At 38.2% G+C, this 20,965-nt stretch overlaps 1 protein-coding gene across 2 annotated transcripts in view; it reads right to left on the bottom strand.

Annotated features, from left to right (window-relative positions):
- Positions 1-5,115: 5,115 nt before the first annotated feature.
- Positions 5,116-20,965, bottom strand: part of POC1B (POC1 centriolar protein B) — an 88,650-nt gene continuing 72,800 nt past the window's right edge. For both annotated transcript variants that reach the window (XM_067559840.1, XM_067559841.1), the window contains 2 exons: positions 8,289-8,513; positions 5,116-7,047 (listed from right to left, as the gene is read on the bottom strand). In XM_067559840.1, the coding sequence (XP_067415941.1) occupies positions 6,943-7,047; positions 8,289-8,513 (330 nt within the window). In that variant the 3' untranslated portion in view covers positions 5,116-6,942. The remainder of the gene's footprint in view (positions 7,048-8,288; positions 8,514-20,965) is intronic.

The following is a 20,965-nucleotide window of genomic DNA, read 5'->3' as shown; positions in this document are numbered from 1 at the left end:
GACATGATTACTGCCCATAAGGAGTTTACAAATTAAATTATTTGCCACATCCAGGGTGAAATAAGACAATGTCTTTGTTGCTTCAGCATCATGGTGGTAAAGATAGTTTATCTAACTTTCAAACTTGTTTTGGGATTACAAATGTATAAACAAAATATGAAACAATCTAGCAATTTACAGCATCTTTGCAAACTTGGATAGTTTCTTCCTGCCTCTTTAGGAATCTCCATGGAAATGTAACCACTTCTCTTCCCTTATCTAACAATGCAATTGACTTAGTTAGGCATAACATTGTGAAATTAGTGAGCTGATCAGTGTTTTTAATTGCTCAAATGCTTGGTTTTGTCTGTCTTCCCAGTGATAATCTTACTGTGACCATAAATTGAAGTGAAATTAATTTTGCCAAATAATTTATCAAACCCCTGAGGAGCCATTAAGCATTTTGAAGTGCACACTTCAATGATTTGTTTTATTTTACCAGAATCTGCAATTAAGCTCTCTTTGCTCAATTTATACTCAACTATTGTTAGGCCAATACGCATTTCATATATTTCAGTGTTAAATGTAAGAGCTCTTGCTCTCTGCAAAATTTGCCTAAATCTTTGTGTTCTTAAGGTCCCTAGTCTCATCCATTATAATTTCAGCACTTAGTGATCCCTCAAAGATCTGTGCAGTTACTCTTTGAAATCCATAGGAGCAGAACTAATGTTAAACAGCAATCTGCTCATAAATGTCGATGTTTCTGTGGCTGGTTTGAAGCTGTGCCTGCATGGCCTCTTCTCCCGCAGGCCTGAGAGATCCAATATCTCCTGTCTACGCCAGGTAGGAGTGTGTCTGGAGCATGTGGTCAGCTGGGCAGTTGCACTCAAAAATGGAGAGCTGCTAGGCGTGCTAGGCAGGAAAAGGAATTTCAAAGATTCACAGGGATTTAAAAGGGAGGGATGGCTTCCGCTCTCTGTGACCTTGGGCAGTGAAGTTCACAATGGTGACTAGAGCAGTCAGTGTGGGGCATTGTGAGACAGCTGCTGGAGGACAGTTAGGGTTGACATAAGTAACGCAGCGTCCACACTCACACTGCATAGACCTAAGTATATCGACCATGGTTCTACACTGCTCAGGGAGGTGGTGCTAATATGTCAGTGTAACAGGGCACTTAGATCAGTGGGAGACCAATTTAAGTGTACACACATGCACAAGTAGGTCCACAGAAGATGCCTTGCATCGACTTAACTTTGTAGCATAGATCAGGCCTAAGGAAAGAGATTGTTGACATGGGGTGAAAATTCCCTTGCAGGCATTGGTTAGGTCTATCCACCAATCTAGTGAAGATAACAGCTGACCACATACATGCACTAACATGTCTATGTGGTACCTTCTTGGAGAATACACCACTTCCAGTCAGCCTTGAAGGAGTCCGAAACACAGTCGGGTGTATTGGACTACATAGATGTATGCTGCCATATGCTCCAGAAGCTTTAAACAGTTTCTCACCATGATAAGGGGATAAACTTTTAAGGCTAGAATGAAGGTTTGCATTGCATGAAATCTTGCCTGACATAATAAGGCCCTGGTCATTGTCAAGTTCAGGAGTGCTCCAATAAATTCTAATTTCTGTTCTGGAGACAGAACTGACTTGCCTAGGTTGATCAGCAGGCCAAGTGCATCGAAGGTCGATCAGATTATGCTTATGCAAGACATCATCTGTGACCTGGATCGACCTGTTATCAGACACTTGTCCATATAAGGGAAGACACAGTCTCCTGACCTCTGGAGGAACAATGCTACCATAACCATATACTTTGTTAATATATGAAGGACAGCCAAGAGACCAAAGGGAAAGGCTGTGCACTCATAATGGTGACCACTGATGGTGAATCTCAAAAATTTTCTGTGGCTCTCATGAACTGCCACTGAAACTAAGCATCTTTTGAATCAAGAGCAGCATACCAGACCCCCGGCTCCAGAAAGGAATAATGGAGGCTAGAAAGACCATCTGGAATTTTGATTTTTTTAGGAATTTGTTTAGTTCCTTCAGATCTCAAATAGGCCTGGAACTCCCTTTTGTTTTCAGGATCAGAAAGTATTGGGAGTAAAAGCCCTTTCCTCTGAACAAAGGAGGGACCTTTTCTATAGCTTCTACCAGATTCTATCTCTTGCAGTAACATTGCTTCAGGTGAGAGATACTGAAGAGGAAGGGGAATAGGACGCGGATAGAAATAAATTTGTGTGTATATTCCACTTCCACCGTGCTTCGAACCCACTGATCTGTTATGATGTGGGCCCAAGCACAATGGAAATGGGACAGGCGGTTTGCAAAAATGGTAGGCTTCTTTTGACCTGCCCATTGAAATAAACTCTTGGAAAATGGCACCTGCCTAAGTGACCCAATGGCTGCCTAACCAAAGGGTGGTGGTGGTTGTCTTTCATAATCTCTGCTCCTTCTCCTGGGCAGGTTCTGGGCTCAAGTGGCAAACCCTTGGAAATGCTGGGAGTGATAAAGACAGAATGCCCTCCATTTCAAATGCCCAGAGATTTCAGTGTTGCTCTGGTTTTTGAGATTATGCAGAGTCTCGTCAGTCTTCTCTAAAAAAGCAGTGGCCCTTTAAAAGGAAGGTCTCGGTCTGTCTGTGGAATCTCTGGAGGGAGGCCAGAAGAGTGTAAACAGGACAGCTCCTCATCATGATGACAATAGACCATGCTGTGAGCTACAGAATCTGCTGCATTCAGCCTGGCCTGCAGAGCCATTCTGGCAACCAACCTGCCTTTCTTTATTAATGTTTGGAACTCCTGTTTCAACTCATTTTTGGAGCTTGTCTTTGAACTTTGAAACCAGATCCCAGAAGGTGAAATCATAGTGCCCCAGCAAACTTTGCTGGTTTGCAATACAAAACTGTAATCTGCCTGTGGAATAAAGTCTCCTCCCAAACCAGTCCAGCATCTTGGCCTCTTCATTTTTAGGGGTTGATGCCCCTTTCTTTTTTTCTCATTGGCTGCTGTCACCACCAGGGAGTCATGACAGGGGACATGGTACTTCCTCTCCACTCTTTGCAGTCGGTGGGGTCTGCCTGAGGACCTTGGTAGGCTCTAAAACAACATCAGTAATAGGGAGAGCTATTCCATCTGGCACAGATGCCAAGATGTCCATCAACCTGTGGGATTTTTCCTGGACCTCCTCTGGGTGGACGTCAAGGTCCATAGATATCCTTCTCATCCTGAAGAGTCTTAAAATCACCAGGAGGTAGATAAATAGTTTTCAGGACAATTGCCTCATCGGGGGATGATGAAACAGATGCCAATAGGACCGGGGGCCGATACAGTTCCTGCTCTTCTTGTGGCTGCTCATGAGAGGGATCCTGAATCTGGTAGGTACCAGGGTATTTGCAGCTTCGATGCTCCCAATGGCCAGTAAATGGAGCTGGCTGCATGGACACTCTCGACTGAGGGGAGAACTTCCTGGGTTCCACGGTATGGCCCCAGTCCCCAACTGTGTCCCCCCCAAGGATCCTTTCTATAAACACCTTGCTAGTACTAAGGCTGAAACCAGGGCAGGCAGGTGGTATACCTCTAATGGTGGGATCGGCTATGTTGGCACACATGGGATCCCACTTCAGAGTCTGAGGAAGAAGATTCTTCCTTGTGACCAGGGCAGCACTGTATCCATCAGTACTGGTGAAGAAGATTCAGACTCTGAAGAAAGGGAATCGGGGAGATCATCTGTGGGTTTCCTTTAGATGATACTGCCTTAACTGGTATCCTAATGGCCGAATCACTTGGAACTGCCTGGCGTGGAGGTGAAGCTGCTGCTGTTGGTACCATGGACACCGGTGCTGGTAAGAGTCTTGAACTGCTGGGGATGGCAGCACTATGACGTTTAACAACTCTCTTACAGCCTCAAATGCCTCAGGAATAGACGGTACCAGGAAACCAGTCTGCAGTACTGGGGAATGAAGCAATCTCATTGAAGGTTCTTTGGGAGTTGGTCTTGACTCTGCAATCAATGAACTCCCCTACTTAGGAGTGTGCTCTGGGGAGTGCGTCCTCTTCGAGTGCCCTCGAGTCTTTAAAAAAGCTTGACCTCTCTGCTTCTTTCCAGGATCCTGGTACCAAGTCTGATTTATGGAGCCTCTTCTTCAATACTGGGGATGCCAAACTGCCTCTTGGTACCAATAATGCCAGAGATGTGCTACTGACCAGTGCCAAGGTGCTTGGATCGAGGTAGATGGCTTAGGACACAGTCCCGATTCCAGCAGCAGATATTTCAATCTAGCTTCCCTGGCTTTTTTGGGGTGGGATTTAAAGCTCTTACAAATGCCACATTTGTTGCTCATGTGAGCCTCCCGCAAGCACTTAAGGCAGCTGGGTGAGGGTCACTATTAAGCATTGCCTTACCACAATCCTGGCAGGGCTTGAAACATGAAGAGTGTGGCATATCTCCAATACCAGAGCTGGTACCCAGATTTGCTGCTGGACTCACACAAACATTTTTTTTTTACACTAGCCAACTATCTACTAAAACTATACAACACGTACTATTTACAGGCTTGACTAGAGACTTGCAGAAAGCAAAAGGAGTTCCAACAACCATCTCAGGCAGCAGGAAGGAACTGATTGAAATCAGGGGTAGTTCGGCTCTTTATGCCTGCACACAAGGTGCTTGTGCCACTCTGACAGGTAGCACCCAGGAAAAACTCCCCAATAACTGCACTGGAGTGCATGCACACCTACAGTGGAATGGATACGTGCAATCACTCAAAAAAGAACAAAATGATCCTGCTAATAAGGTTGATTTTTATTTTGAATAAAGGATAGTTCATTAGAAACTGTGATTTAAAGGTTTATATTTCTAAGGGCTTACCTACTTGGTGGGGCAATGTGTCTTAACGAGGATTATTTTGGTCTCAAACAGCACTATGTTGAAGTGCACTAGGGAACCTTCAGTGCATACCAGCAGGGTCTACATGGACCAATAAATGTGAAACACATTAGTGTGCTTTAAAAATGACACCTCAATGTGTATTGCTGCTCTATGTAGACAAGCCTTTAGTCCTTCCAATCAAATGAGGAAACCTCATTGTTAACTAAGATTGTGAAAGTAAATATAATAGGCAAAGTACATCTGATCTAAAAGCTAGCATTTATTTAGCCACACATTATATAATGGTATAAACAATTGCATAATACAAGGTCAGATCTTAAACCTATAAATACAACTGCAGCAATGACCTTTATTATGGAAGACATTTTATAAGTACATTTTTGCACAGATAACCAAACTGAAAGGCTAGTTCCTTGTGATATATCTTCCCCCACATAAAAATACAGTATAAGACCAAAATGTAAATATGTGATCTGATTAGGTTTTTTCCCCTATACATACTGGCTGACAAAAATCACAGATCACTATGCATCACAGATTCTGGTGATGCACGGTCAGAAATGGGTGATCAAGACAGTTTTAAATAATGTTTGAGAAATGTTGTTTACTGCTTTGGCCCCAGTTCTGCTATCGAATCTGCATGGGTGTGCCCTTATGGCATGGCGCTCAATACATGAAAAGGGGTTCAGCTATACAGATTCAGTGGCAGGACTGAGGTCTTAATTTGCATTATTTATATGATCTCCACTTTGATTGTCTTATTTTTCAAAATGCAAAATACAAACTCACAATATAAGCAGGAAGATGCAGAATGGAAAGACTGCTTAATTTTGATTGTATATTTTACAAGATAGATATTCTGCAACAGCCATTTAATAACAATATGAAGATGTAACAAAACAAAACAAAAGTTCCATATAATAGAGAAGCCAGAATTTATCCCTCTCTAATGATTGGCAATTCATGTTCACAATAAGTCTCCTTTCCGCTATCTTCTATTCATTAAAAATAATCAAACCGGCAATATTAACAACATGCATCCAAGCTTTAAAATGCAAACTAAGAACTTGATTGTAGAAATCCTTACTCTTTGAGGTTCTAATCCTGCACTGGCTTATAGAAGTGCTTAATTTATGTGCCTTTAACTGCTTTCCATTGGACTAGTCGTAGTGCCCCAAGTTTTGTACTGCATAAGTATTTGCAGGATCAAGGCCTTAAAAGTTTACAGTATAGGCTTAGTTTACTTTGGTGTTTGCTTCAAATAATACAATATAATTATCAAAAAAATTAAATTTAAATTTGCTTCAGTACTAAACTTAAGCAGGAAAATTACATTTTAATGGCTCAGATAATGAATGAAAATACAAAATAAGGCCTCCGTCTTACAACTGGATTTGTACAGTTTCAACTGCTGGATAAAGGCTTAAGTTATTTCATTTTCATATTTGTAATAAAAAAGTTGCTTACCCTTATAAACCAGAAGTTCCTAAAATCCACCGGCATTTCTTAGGAGTTGGGCAGGTCTTGTCACTTCTCTATGTGTAAAATGTTTACCTGCTGTTCTTAAGGCAACTTTTTTTAAGTCTCACTTAGATTGAAAAAGCTGCATTACCTCTTTTCACAATAAAGGCTTTCTCTCTAAAATTGCATAGTTTGTTGTTCAGTGCTTTTTAAAAAGTTTATTAGGACTGGGAAAATGTTTAAGTATAGGCTGCCAACTGGTAGAATGTAATGAGGATGAAAGACTGAGTGGTAACAAAACAAAATAGGGAGTGAAACCCTCGCCCTATGGATGTGAAAGAGAGTCACCCTAAATATGTATTAAACTGTATTAATCTTCAGCTAACCTACACTTTATTAAATATGTTAACCAAATGTTAGTTTGCCACTGATCTTTAAAATATACTGTATGTGCTTTTTCACTTTTTTCTCCTTATAGCAACAGGTTAAAATAAGAGGCAAATTTGCTTTTTGCTTATTGAGAGATTAAATAAGGCATCATTTATTAGTTCCCTGATAATGTATGAAACATATTCATTAATACAGTTCAATTACATTTGTACTTTTTATTCTCCTTGTCTGGCCTGAAGTAACATTTTTTGTTGATTTTCTAAGCATTCTTTCAGTTTATCTTCAGTCAAAGTCAGTCGCTGCTCCAGGATTGAAATAGTCTGCAAGAAGAGGACAGTAATGTATTTTTTACTTATTTCTGCAATGTCATAAATGTGCACAGTGCTTTAAACACAAAAACAATGTTTTTTACTGAATAACAGAAAATACTATGGCTGCAATACTGGCTTCAGATATTCTACCATTTAAACCCAAAATTAATACTATGGATTTTTAACTAAGCAGATTGTCAAAAGTTATAAACCTGTCTCCACAAAACTTACTGGAAGATTTCGTATCCCTGGATAATTATTCATTGACACACACTTTAATACAAATAAAATAAATTAAAATACTATCCACTAATGGAACATACTGTTTGAGTCTCCAGCTATAAAAACAAACACTCTTGAAGCAATCAAAGAAAGTCTTTTTTTAAAAAGTACTAAATAAAAGGCATCCTCGAAGAAGTTACTTTATTTCAAGAAAGGTAACTTTCTAGACAGTTTCCCTTTAATCTACATTATTCCACAATTCCAGATTCTTCTGATAATTTAAGTGTTTTCTCTCTGTATTTCTTTCACTACATTACCTGACCATCCTATTTCAATTAGGTTCATTTTTATAAATTACCAAGCACAGTGCAATACCTTAAATATAAATTGGCTGGAGCTGAGTTACTGAGAGGAAATGTTAAGAATTTGCAACCAAGTCAGAAGCCATTGATTAATGCTGGTGTTTGCTCTTTCTCGCACTGATTCTTAGGATTATGCTAGGGCCTGGACTCCACCTTGATACCTAGAACCTGGAGCCCTATGGCTGAAAATGGTCACAGTCCTTAACTACCAAAAGATGGGGATGCTCTTCTCTCACCCATTCTGCCATTTTATCTTGTTCATCATCTGCTAGCGCATTATTGTTCAAGTTGGAATCTAACATTCTCTAGTCAACAACAGGCTTCTGGCAAATCAGCATTAAAGGTTACTACTGAACAATCCCAACTTTCCCTGCCAAAGAGTTAAAAATATAACAATAGTCTTTCAAAGTTTTAAAATGCCATTGACAGTTGCATAACAGGAAACAGATTTTAAAGAACCTTCTAGTTTGACTCTAATGAATTCAGTTCATATGGCCAACATTTCATGAGGATGAAAGAATTCAGCAGGACTCTAGAAACCTGTAAAGTCAGCCTATACAACATTTTAATACTTTGGGTTATGAGCATAGTTCCTGTTTTGTTTTTTTTACCAAATGAGGGAATTATATTAATTAAGGAAGTGTTACTAGTCCATTGCATACTCACTAAAGTCAAAACATCCAGCTGCTCCACAATGTGCTCTAAAGCATTACCCAGAGCTGGTGAGATGCCCACGCGTTTGTCCACAGTACACACAGCTGATACAACCTCGTCCTCCAGCTTCCTTCTTGAGCTTGTTGATGAGAACATAGCAGGATGATACCGCAGATCTTCACTGATCATATCATCCTTGAATGTGGAAACTCCATTTGAAGATCCAGTTGCCCTTGACTTCATTTAGTTGGAATCATAGGGAAAGGAAGGTATAAAGATGTATTTTTTCTATGCTTCAAAAATGTATTGGCACATACATAAAGCACATACAAAAAGGTTCAGTTTTGCTTCTTGTACAAGGTCCAATTTTATATCACATCAATTCATTCTCACTAAGGAGAGAATTTTGGCCATGGCAGATATATGAGGGAACAAAAGTTCACAGTATATAGAGAAAACTCAGCTATCCTCAGAGATGATTTCAACACCAACTGCTACATCTCAGATACATATGACTGAGGGATTAGAGGCTTTATTATTGGAGATTAATGTCAAAGTAAATCTTTCTTTAGTAAAAGAGAAAGGTATCCTATACAATGAAAAACAGCCTAGTTTTTAGTTATTCATTTAGCTATATTTTCCTGGGAAGATGACTTCCTCAAAGAACAAGAGGAAAAGGTTGAAAGGATACATAGAATCTAAAGAGAGATTAAACTATCCAGCAACTCTGATATATGAGCATTGTTTCAAGATCACAGTGACAGTATCAGTTTCTTTCATGCTGCTTTACTTCTGTTTTTCTTTGCACCCTCAGGAGCCCATAATAGCACTCTCTTGCAAAGAGAGGCTGTAAAGTCGGCAGTAACCAGATGGTCACTCACATCAACTTTACCTGCCTCTATCAAGATGCCAAGGGTCACATTCTTTTAGCGCTTCAGATATCTTTCTCCAAAATAAACTAATGATAGCCGTCACATTTTGTTTTCTTAAGCAAATTAGCCTTGTAATATCCACTAGATTACAAAAGAAAACAGAATACATGAAAAGTTAAAACTGTAATTGTCTCTCTAAAGGTTCTTTAAATCTGGTGAAACTACCCTATGCATTTAGCAATGGAAAGAGAAAATGCTGAAATTGTATCTATCTAATCCTCCAAAATACTTATATTCAAAACTGAATATGTTTTCAAATTAGAGAATCTTAAAATACATCTCAATTCATAAAAAAAAAATCCTTCTAATGACCAATGCAACTTCCTGGAACTTAAATTGCTGAATTGGTTTAGAGCCAAATTTTCAAAGTTGGAGTCCTAGGTGTTGATTTAGGCAAATCAATCAGTATAGTTAAGCACTAAAAATTGGATCTAATTCCCAGTGAAATCAACAGTAAACTTTACACTGACTTCCACGGAATTGAATCACGTTAGTAAAAAAAGATATTGAGGTGTTTAAATAGAGATTTGGGTGCCCAAATGTTAAACACCAGAGCCTGAAAATCTGGCATTTGGAATGTAGTTTATATTAAAGTTGTTTGCCAGTCAAGATCCTGTCTGCAAACCTTGAACCTGCAGCGAGTTCTCACAGATGAATTTTTATAAACTCAAGAAAGAGAGTTTATAAAGGTTATGCTTTACAGAACTATCAGTATAGTGTTGCTAGCTGTTGCTTTCAGATAATCCATTCCCTGTATATGTATCAACAGTGTATATTCAAGAACATATTGTGGTTGTACATTGGAGATCTTTTAAAAAAAAAAGAAAAGAAAAGAAAAGAAAGGTTAGTATCTGTATATCTTCCCTTCTCTTTTTTCCTTTATAACCCCCTCTTGTACCAGGACTGATTATAAAGATCACTTGGCAGCCACATATGGAGGGTTTACTGCCATTTTGAGAATGTTACAAGTCTGCAGCCACCTCTGGTGATCTGATCACTGTGATGCATGCCTTCATGACATCATGCTTGAACTACTCCAATTAGTTTTATTCTGGGAAGAAGCTGATCTTCTGCATGCAACTAAAGCAGAAAGAAATGGCTCAATAGTTGTTCAAAGTGGGCAAAGAGAAATCTTTGCTCTTTACTTCAGCTGTCCGGGCATGGATTGAATTTTAGGTTTAAATTCTAAAACGTTCAAAGTAGGGCTGTCAAGGGATTAAAAAGTTATTGTAATTAATCGCAAGATTAAAAAATAGTTGCAATTAATCACAGTTTTAATTGCACTGTTAAACAATAATAGAATACCAATTTAAATTTATTATAAATATTTTTGGATGTTTTTCTACATTTTCAAATATATTGATTTCGCTTACAACACAGAATACAAAGTGTACAGTGCTTTATATTATTTTTATTACAAATATTTTGACTGTAAAAAACAAACAAAAATAGTAATTTTCAATTCACCTCGTACAAGTACTATAGTGCAATCTCTTTATCGTGAAAGTGCAATTAACAAATATATATATATATTTTATATAACTGCACTCAAAAACAAAACAATGTAAAACTCTAGAGCCTACAAGTCGAAGCATGAAGGGGCATACGAATGTTTAGCATATCTGGCATGTAAATAACTTGCAACACCAACTACAACAGTGCCTGTTTTCTCTTTCAGGTGACATTGTAAATAAGAATTGGGCAGCATTATCTCCCATAAATGGCTGAACAAGGATTAGGACTGATTGGACTTGTATGAGGTGAATTGAAAAATACTAATTTTTTTTGTTTATCTTTTTTACAATGGAAATATTTGTCATAATAAATAATATAAAGTAAGCACAGTACACTTTGTATTCTGTGTTGTAATTGAAATCAACATATTTGAAAATTTAGAAAAAACATCCAAAAATATTTATAATAAATTTAAATTGGTATTTTATTATTGTTTAGCAGTGTGATTAAAACTGTGATTAATCATAACTATTTTTTTAATACAGCTAATTTGTTTTGCGTTAATTGCGTGCATTAACTGCAATGAATTAATAGCCCTAGTTCAAAGCTCTTAACTGACTGGATCCTGAATATCTCAATGCCTTCTGGCCCCATGTAACTTTATGCATTTTTAGACAAGAGGAAAATGGGGTTGTTGCAGCTTGAGAATTGTTGTGGCAGAAGCTGTCCTGTTCATATCTTGCCTCTATAGCTTTGGGTATGGGAAATGCCCTTGCTTCAGATCATAAAAGGACCTCAAGTTCACTGAGATTTCTAGCTTTTTGGGGGTCCTTAGGAAATAGGATTAATAAGGTTCTTCTGCATATGTGCCAGCCTACCAGCTAGAAAAGTTCTCCAATACTGGTTAATGGAGAAAAATAAGAAAATTAAATTGTACTGTTATATACCAAAAACTATTCTTGTCTTACAACCTATTAATATAACAGAAGAAAGAGGATTCCCATGTTTAATTATAACAGGAAATTGTGCAAGAATGTTATTTTTTTCTGATAAAATTTTTGAAAAACAAATTCATTTGCTTGCTTCATGAGTAATACATCTTTTTACGAGATAAAAACAAGCGGGTTGTAAATGTGGTTAAGCAATATAGAACAGTATTTCTCAATGACCGGTCCATGGACCAGTGCCAGTCCCTGAGATCTCCCTGACACAGCTTACACACAGTTTAGGAAGGCAGGAAACCAGTCCCTGGTATCAAAAAGGTTGAGAAACACTGATATAGAACACAATCCTGGCCTTTTCTTAATGCCTACTGTTTTATAAATCAAACTTTCTGATAATTATTAAAATGATTGCCAAGTAGTTTAAAACAATACACACACGCACATGGAAGATTTTTGGAGGTAGGATGGGGGAAGAAGGATTCTAAGAGTATTAGACACTGACAAGTTAAGTCTACCCTAAACAATGACCTACTTGGAAGCTGCAGTTTCTTGTTAGTCTCTGTGCTGATAAAACAGATATATTTTTGAATTTCTGCAGACTGTATGTAAATCAGACAGAAATTTCAGGATGTACTCCCACAACTTTTGTTACTAAAACCAATACAAATGTATCCTTGAAAATTCAAAGAGAAAATCTGTCAACTTGAAAAAGAAGCATGAGGAAGTTAATAAAGATTTTTTTTGCTGTCCTGACAACAGAACAATGCTCTAACATTCTAGGACATCAGTAGCTCAATGGGCAGAGCAGAGCTCAATACTACCAACACCTCTGGTCAATTCAGTAAGCACCACTTCCTCAGGCTAAAAGTCTTATGTTATCTTGGTGTCTTAAGCAGGATCCCTGGAACACTGATATTGTCTGCAAAGATTTGAAGAGATGATATGCCAGGGAAGGGCTACATAAATAAATGGGAGAGAAAGAGCCACAAAAATAAGACAAACCAGTTTTCTAAAAAAAAACAAACTTTCTTTAACTTACTGTTCTTTGGGCACAACTTTTGATAGTTATAAACAAGGAAAGAGCATTGGAAAAAGTTTGCAAACTTCAATCAGGTAACTTATGAGTACAACTACATACCTAACGATTAATGGCATTAAAGACATCTAGATATGTTTCTATCAATATATGTCCTACATTAGATAGTACAAAATTTACAAAAAGAGCAGCAATCTTCTTCACTTCAGTTAAGGAGCCATAACCATAGAAATGAGAAATCTTAGCTAATAATTTTCTATTAGCAGCTTCTTTTTGAATTCATTACTCATGGGACAATGATTCCCACCTGTGCAATTTGGAGGCAGTGCAATGTTGCTGGAGGTTCCAGGACTAGGTTCAGGCCACCAGAAGAGTTCTTCCACAGCCCAAGAAGCACTTGAGCTAGCAATTATTAGCATTAAAAGAACTTGATATAATGTATTCAATTAATCTTAAGACAATATAAATCTGTCCCCCTTTAGAGAAAATTTTCAGTGTACATTCTGATCATTTACCAGACTGCTAGGGTGGGTTGAATTCAGAGAGAAATGCTAGCACGTAAGACATTTCTCATTTTGTTGCACAGCTTTTTTACTCATTCATTATTCATGGGAAGTAGTGAGCAGCGAATGCCAGGAGGAAAAGGATAAACAGAGTTTAATTATTGCAGAAGAGTAATAGGAAGGAACGGAAGCTCCCCGCAGATAAAGCCAGAGGTTTATAAATTAAGTAGTTATGTGGAAACCAGCCCACTACCACCTTCCTACCAAAGGATGACTTCTGCAGAGGAATGGAAATTTACTTTATAAATCTTCCTGAGATGAGGCTCATACACTTTTTCCCCACAGTGCCTCTGATGGACTTCTGTGAATAGTTTCTCAGAAGCCTAATATACCAACTATATCCTGTATGTGATAAAGGATAAAGGTCTAGAGTGGAAGTCGGGTTGGCTTTCAGCATGTTGTTCGTACTTATCTGCCCACAAAGAGTAGTCTACACTGCAATTAAAAACATGAAGCTAGGGTGATCAGATGTCCTAATATTATTGGGACCATCCTATTAGGGGTTTTGTCTTATATACTCAACTATACCCCTTTCTCCCTCAAAAAGAAGAAAAAAAGTGCTCCGGTTTTTCAGACTTGCTATCTGGTCACCCTAATGCCAGCTGACTCAGGCTCGCAGGACTCAGACTAAGGGGCTATTCAAATGCAGGGTAGATGTTTAGGCTCAGGATGGAGTCTGGGCTCTGGGACTTTGTGAGGTGGGAGGATCCCAGTAAGCTGGAATGGCTACACCACAATTAAACAACCCCTTAGGCCAAGTCCCACGAACCTGAGTCAGCTGGCATGGGCCAACTGAGGGTGTTTAAGTGTAGTATAGACAAAGGGGCATTTGGATGTTACCTGAGAATGACAACTAATTTTGCATTGTGTCAAGTGCATCGTTCTATGTCCTCAGAAGTACTTTCAGATGGTGCATTCTGAGAAACCCACTCAGGAAATGAAGCTGACACATAGCACCAGTAATCCTAGCTATTGGAAATAATTGACTACTGAGGACCCTTCCGGAAATGATTGATGCAATGAAGTTTTGGATCTTAGCAAATCTTTACTATTATGGTAAAACTACAGCCAGAACCATGTCTGTTCTGACCTTAGGGTGAACAATTCTCTTTAGTGGGATGAAAAAGTCCTCTTGATTTTGAAGAACTGGTGTTGATGAATCCTTTCCAGGGGCAATTAATTTATGGAGGGGTCTGTGTCTTTGGAGAGGGTACTAATTTACATGTTGTCTATGCATGCGTATAGGTGCATAATGTGCAATCTATGCCTTGCTGTGACTACAACCAACCTCTTAAAACTCTGGGTGCTGAGGGTGGATCAAAAGGAAGAGTCTTGAACAGGAATTGTGAGGTCTTGTACACAAATGCTCTTTTTGTCTCTGTGATGCAGAGTATTTTGTTGGTTTGAAGGAAAATTTATCTAGATTTCCTTGGAAGCTTTTGTTCTAGATTTTTCTGTCTGCCAGGGTAATAGTCTCTTCTTGGATATCCTTGATGGTAGTAGCAACCAATGGATTACTATGCTAGCTTTGACAGTGAGGGTTGAGGCCTCTCTGCAATCTCAGCTACTAATTCTATGTTCATCCCAATAACTCCTCACCAACCAGTTTGTATTCACAGGATATCTGTTTAGGATGAGTAATGTCTATTACTGGGTGTAAAATGGCTCCTTGTAGTCACCAAGTTAGAATTTATTACTCACCACAAATCACATCAAAGGTTTGACCAAAAGAACCCAAGACATCTCACTCCAAGCAAAGATCGTAGTTCTAGACAATAAGCCACATGTTTGTCACAAAGTAGGCTTTCCTTACTAAATAGATAAAAAAACTTTGGTCAGCCTAAGGACCCTCATTGTGCCACATAAATAGGCTCAGATTTCATGCTTCAGTGGAATGGGAATTGTACCACCTGATCAGGACATTCCATCTTATCCCATGACTGTGTATTTTGCTTAAGAACCTTTGGTGTGGGACCGTGTCAAAGACTTTCTAAAAATCCAAGTACACTATATCCATTGGATCACCCTTGTCCATATGCTTGTTGACCCCCTCAAAGAATTTAATAGATTGGTGAGGCATGATTTTCCTTTACAAAAACCTTCTGGACTCTTCTCCACCATATCATGTTCATCTATGTGTCTAATAATTTGATTTGTTACTATAGTTTCAATTAATTTGCCTTGTACTGAAGTTAGGCTTACTGGCCTGTAATTGCATTAGCTATCTTCCAGTTACTTGGTACAGAGGATGATTTAAGCGATAGCTCACATACCAAAGTTAGTAGTTCTGCAATTTCATATCTGAGTTCCTTTAGAACTCTTTGGTGAATACCATCTAGAACTGGTGAGTTATTACTGTTTAATTTATCAATTTGTTCGAAAACCTCCTCTATGTGCATCTCAATCTGGGCCAGTTCCTCAGATATGTCACCTAAAAAGAATGGCTCAGGTGTAGGAATCTCCATCACATCCTCTGCAGTGAAGACTGATACAAAAAATTCATTTAGCTTTTCTGTCTCGGTCTTTCTTGAGTGCTCCTTTAGCACCTTGATCAACCTGTGGACCCACTGATGGTTTGGCTTACTTCCTGCTTCTGATGTACTTAAAATTATTTTTGCTGTTAGTCTTTGTTTCTTTTGCTAGTTGCTCTTCAAATTCTTTTTTGGCCTGCCTAATTATACTTTTACATTTGACTTGCCAGAGTTTATGCTCTTTTCTGTTTTCCTCAGTGGGATTTGACTTCCAATATTTCAAGGATGTCTTTTTGTCTTTAACAGCCTCTTTTACTCTGTTATTTAGCCACGATGGTGTTTTTACTCCTCTTGCTTTTTTTTTCATTTGGGGTATTCATTTAGTTTGAACCTGTATTATGGTGCTTTTAAAAAGTTTTCATGCAGCTTGCAGGCATTTCACTCGTGTGACAGTTCCTTTTAACTTCCATTTAATTTCCATTTAGCTCTGCGGTCTTTCTGTGGTTTGTTGGATTTAGCTGTTCCCCCATTCACAGTGGAATGAAGGGGAGCTGTGTAAAAGCCTGCTTCTGGGGACCAGTATCTGAGGGAGGAGGGCTCTGGATCCTTTCAGGGTTTTCTCCCCTCCAGCCCATGTCTCTTGCATGATTTATCCCTGAACTAGCTGGACTGCTTCCTCCTCATCCTTAGACTCTCTCTCCAAAAGCTCCTGATTGGGCTTTTTTGTGTTCGCAGCTTCTCATGGCAAGGTGGAGACCCAACCTGCCAGTCTGACTGACTCCAAGTCCTGGACCCTAGCAGTGCCAGGTTGGCTGGGAACAGGCAGGGTACAATTCACCCTCTGTGGAGTCTGTAAATGCAGGGAACACAGCTGAGATTTTAAGCTGGGCATTCGCAGGACAGTTCTGACATGTGAGTGCGGAGAGAGAAGACTAGTGGGGAGGTGCTGCAGTGGCAGATCCAGTGGTTGAAACCACCATTTGCAATTTACCTTATCCAGGGAAAAAGAAGGAGAAAGAAAGATTTTAAGTCACAACTGCATGACAATGAATAAAGTAAAAGGTTTAAAAAGAAATAGTTGGGAGAAATTGAATCATCTACTTGTTCCACTGCTGGAGGTAGAATATCTGGAGGCCTGAGCAGAAGGTTGGAGCCTACTTCTGGTGTCTCCAGCAACAGTGGACCCCTTCTGAATTCCACAGCTGGCAGGCATTAGCCCATGAATAACAAATTCAGAGAGAAGCTGTGCAACAGAATCTAAATCAATACTCAAATGGCTGAGGTTTGGTGTGAAGGAATGACATTGGATGCTATCAATGTGATAAGGGAAAACTATTGATTATTAGTCCATATCTATGATTTTAGTCCATATCCATCTTTTTTACAATCAAGTGGTCTTTTATAAACAATTTTTTCAATGATCTGTTTCTACCTGATTACAGTGCTGTTTTTCATGGGATGGTTTATGTAATGAAGTCTGAGTGCCCCATCCCTTCAAAGCAGCCTCTTTCTTAGAATACACATAATACTAACAATTCATAAACACAGATAATTCAATTTACTGCAAACTAGGTTGGGAAATTAGGTTACCGTTCAAACAACTGGCTACTATGTAAGACTTCAGAAAAATAGCTTGTTTTGAATGAATAGAGTCGAACTAGGCAAGAATTATCTGTATTTTGAATGATTACTTTTAAACAAAGCAAAAAATAAAAATAAAATGGGTACAATATTTCCATTCACTGACTTAACAGTGAAACTGATTCACATTTGGGCAACTTCATGTCACTTACAAATTAGAAGGACAAGGAGCAGAGATAATGAATCAATAGGAAGCTATTACTATGGTATTACCAAGCAGATGTTTAGTAGGAAATTAAATTTAGATTATGAAATGATGTCATAGCCAGCACACCATAATTGATCATCTTTGCTTTTTGTCAAGCAAAATGGCCAAAACTCTGTGGGTGGCACTCAATGAAATCTGTGAAAGGAGATTTCATGTAACCTTATCACCTTTGCATAACCTTGCATGTTTTCCCATGGAGCTTTGGCACTTATCAACTAGAAACAAACATTGACAAAACTCTTTTTTACTCCTACATCATAACATTTGATTAAGATGGCTATATTCATATATAAAGTTAACATGAGCACTTTTTTGTTTACTGAAAAATAAAAACTTTTTAAAAAAAATTTGTTTTGGAGAAAGAATTAAAAAAATACAACCGCATATCAAACAACTACAAAACATCTGCCTTTAATCTTCTGTAAATCTTCACATATAGAAAGCATACTAGATAGCTTCCTGTGGAATATCCTAATGGTTTTATAACAAAGATGGACTTGAAGGTAGAACTTTCTGTGACAAGCTTTCTAAAATGCCACGGTTGGCCAGCCATGTTATTTAATAATAATTCTTTTAGTTATAAACATATGGTACATTTGCCTGTTAACACTTAAACAACTAAAAACAATTGGTCACAAACAAGACAGCAAGCCCAAATAGTTCAAAGAACAAAAGCATCACAACCTAGTCTCCCACCTTCAACATACAATAAACAACCCATCACTAAAACAGGCTTATAAGGAGCATGAGTTTCAATGTTATTTTTGTATCTGGCAGTTTACTAAACTCCCTCACTCACATTATTATAAGATCTGGACTATCCTACCCTGTCACATTTAGTGGCAAGCCTGGCAGTTCCCATGATAATGTATGTCACGATATAACACTTCAGTTTATTAAAAATTGTTCATGAGCTGAATACAAAAGAATGGAGGGGATTGTGGTGTCTAGATAAGAGCTAGTTACCTGAAGTGCAGCTGAGGGAAGGGAGGTAAGGGTAGAATAATATTTTTGTTAACTAAGTTCATATTTCTGGGTCTTTTGTTAGATCTTCAGCTGCTTCTGGATCATCATGTAGTAGTGGTAGCTACACGAAGAATGCCTGCTTGGCAAGGAAGTTGTGACCTTTCATTTCAAATGTAGATCTTGTCAGTTATCCATGACTTTGTCACCTCCAGAATGGATTACTGCAATGTGCTCTCCGTGGGGCAAGCTTAAAAGATTATCAGCTGCTGTAGTTCAAAACATGTGTGCCCATTTAACAGCGTTTCTCACTTGGAATATATTACACTTGCACTCCACAGACTGCACTGGCTTCTTTTTAGTTGTGTGCGTCATTCAAGGTGCTGATTTTAATCTTTAAAGCCCAGTAAGGGTTAGGTACCAGGTATCTTACAGCCCATTTGCATAGGCAGTCTGAAATGGGGTAATGTATCATAATATAACAGCACCACAAAAGCTGCCCCTTAAAGTTTTTGGTAACATATTATGTGGGTTAGTTCATTCAATATAGACAAAACGATGCTGTGTTAACAACATGGTCAAAGCATCACTATGTTATAACAATACTTCAGTATGGTCAATTTGGCTCTTAGACTGTGTCTTTCTATGTTCTGTTCATATGTTTGAAACCAGGTATATGGCTCTCACTGGCAGTTGCTAGATTTGTATATCTGAGGCTGGAGACAGACCAGCCTTTATGAAGGGCCCTTTTTTCTGGAACCTGCTTTCCTCATTCATTGGACAAAGTCAGAAAGCTTGTTAACCTTCAAAGAAGTGATGCAAGGTGTACCTATTTATCCAGGCTTTTGACTGACAACATGGCTTAAGAATTTGAATTTCTGTTATTGAGGAATTAGTTGATTTTTCTATAGTTGAGTCAGTATTGTTAAGTTTTAATTTATATGGTTTTAGTAAGTTACATATGCATACCTGGAGAATGTAACAGATGCATTCCTATTTAAAATTATACACAATTTAAAAGGATGTTGGGCCACAGTTATATGGTCTTGTGGTCATTAAAGATCATATAGCACTTGTATCAAATATAAGGGTGATCCAATTATCCTTATTAGAATCCACATTAAGTATATTCTATTGACCTAAACTTCCTGTAGTTTCATTTTCATTTCCTTCTCCTGTACTGAAACAATTGCCATGTTCCAATCATGAAGTTGCTGCATTTCACTGGTGGTGAGAAAGTTCATATATCAGTTATTACAGTTGTAGTCAATACAGTAGGGCTAAATAGCTTGCCCCAAATCTAACTAGATATTCCTAGTCTGAGCAAAACTCTTTTGGTAGCAGACCATAACAAAAAAAAATCAGACCAAAAAATTTCACTCAGAGTCTTGCAAGGTCCCTTATCCATCTTAGCCATCTCCAAATCTTAAAAGAGAATTAAAAAAGGCATAAGAATAAAAAGAATTCTGAACTGTAGGTATATCTCATATTACTCATGCAGAGAGTAAACATTTGGCCACGTTCACTCCAGTGAGACAACCAGCATTGAAAGTAGTACGTGTGTAAATTTAGAGTCTAACTCTAAGTGGCAGTACCAGAATATACATTCACAGCCAACAAACTGAAAAGGATTAACAAACTATTTTCCTTAGTAAAACAGATAGTTTCACCCAAAATGATTGAGTACTTTATTATTTGTTCAACTAACAAATTCAGCCTTAAGTGAATGTAGAAGTCACTGGTTCATTGGAGAACAAGAAAAACTGGTGGCTTGGTTGTATTAAAAAGTGGCTATGCAAAAGAAACGTAAGTACTTGTTGCATTTGCAGCTGTGGTCTGATAAATCAGTTTTATTTATTTATTTAGGCCAGGATTACAGCTGTGTTAAATTTAGCACAGCTGTGAAGGCGTCAAAATAGCAAGCTTCTCTGAGCCATGTTCGTAGTAATAAGCAGAGCTGGTAGTATTTTGAATAGATGTAGTTGCATGGCACAAGGATTGACCCTTCTTATATGTCTGGCAAGTGCACAGTACATTGTGAGTACTATAGCAAACAAATATTAAAAGTAACAATTTTCTGTATTGCTAATTTTCCCACGGTTGTGACTATACTCACTATTTATTCATTGAGAAGATACAATACACTGTCCTATAATCAGTGAACTGTATATTGTGCAATTCCATGCTTGCAGAATCAACCAAATGCCACATAATTTTGCTCCAAATTCCAAGCTTTCATTAAAAAAACCAAATTACATTTGTAGCCCCTATGATCATGAAACCTTCCAAATGTTAACTGAGTGTAAATATTGTTCTCTTCCTGAGCCTGCAGGGTATTCACTCTGACGGCAAGTGAGAACAAAATGTTCACATTGTTAAGTATTCGACAGACATCAAGTTGTACTTATCTCATAATCCCAAACTGCACCTCAACTTTCTAGATGCCAGAGTTCCCAAGTGTTCCCCAGTACCCAGC

The sequence above is a fragment of the Emydura macquarii genome, unplaced genomic scaffold, assembly GCF_026122565.2.
Source record: "Emydura macquarii macquarii isolate MOO-44397 ecotype Brisbane River unplaced genomic scaffold, CSIRO-AGI_Emac_v2 contig_2205, whole genome shotgun sequence".
In the NCBI taxonomy this organism is placed as follows: domain Eukaryota; kingdom Metazoa; phylum Chordata; order Testudines; family Chelidae; genus Emydura; species Emydura macquarii.
This window is presented reverse-complemented; position numbering and strand designations above follow the sequence as displayed.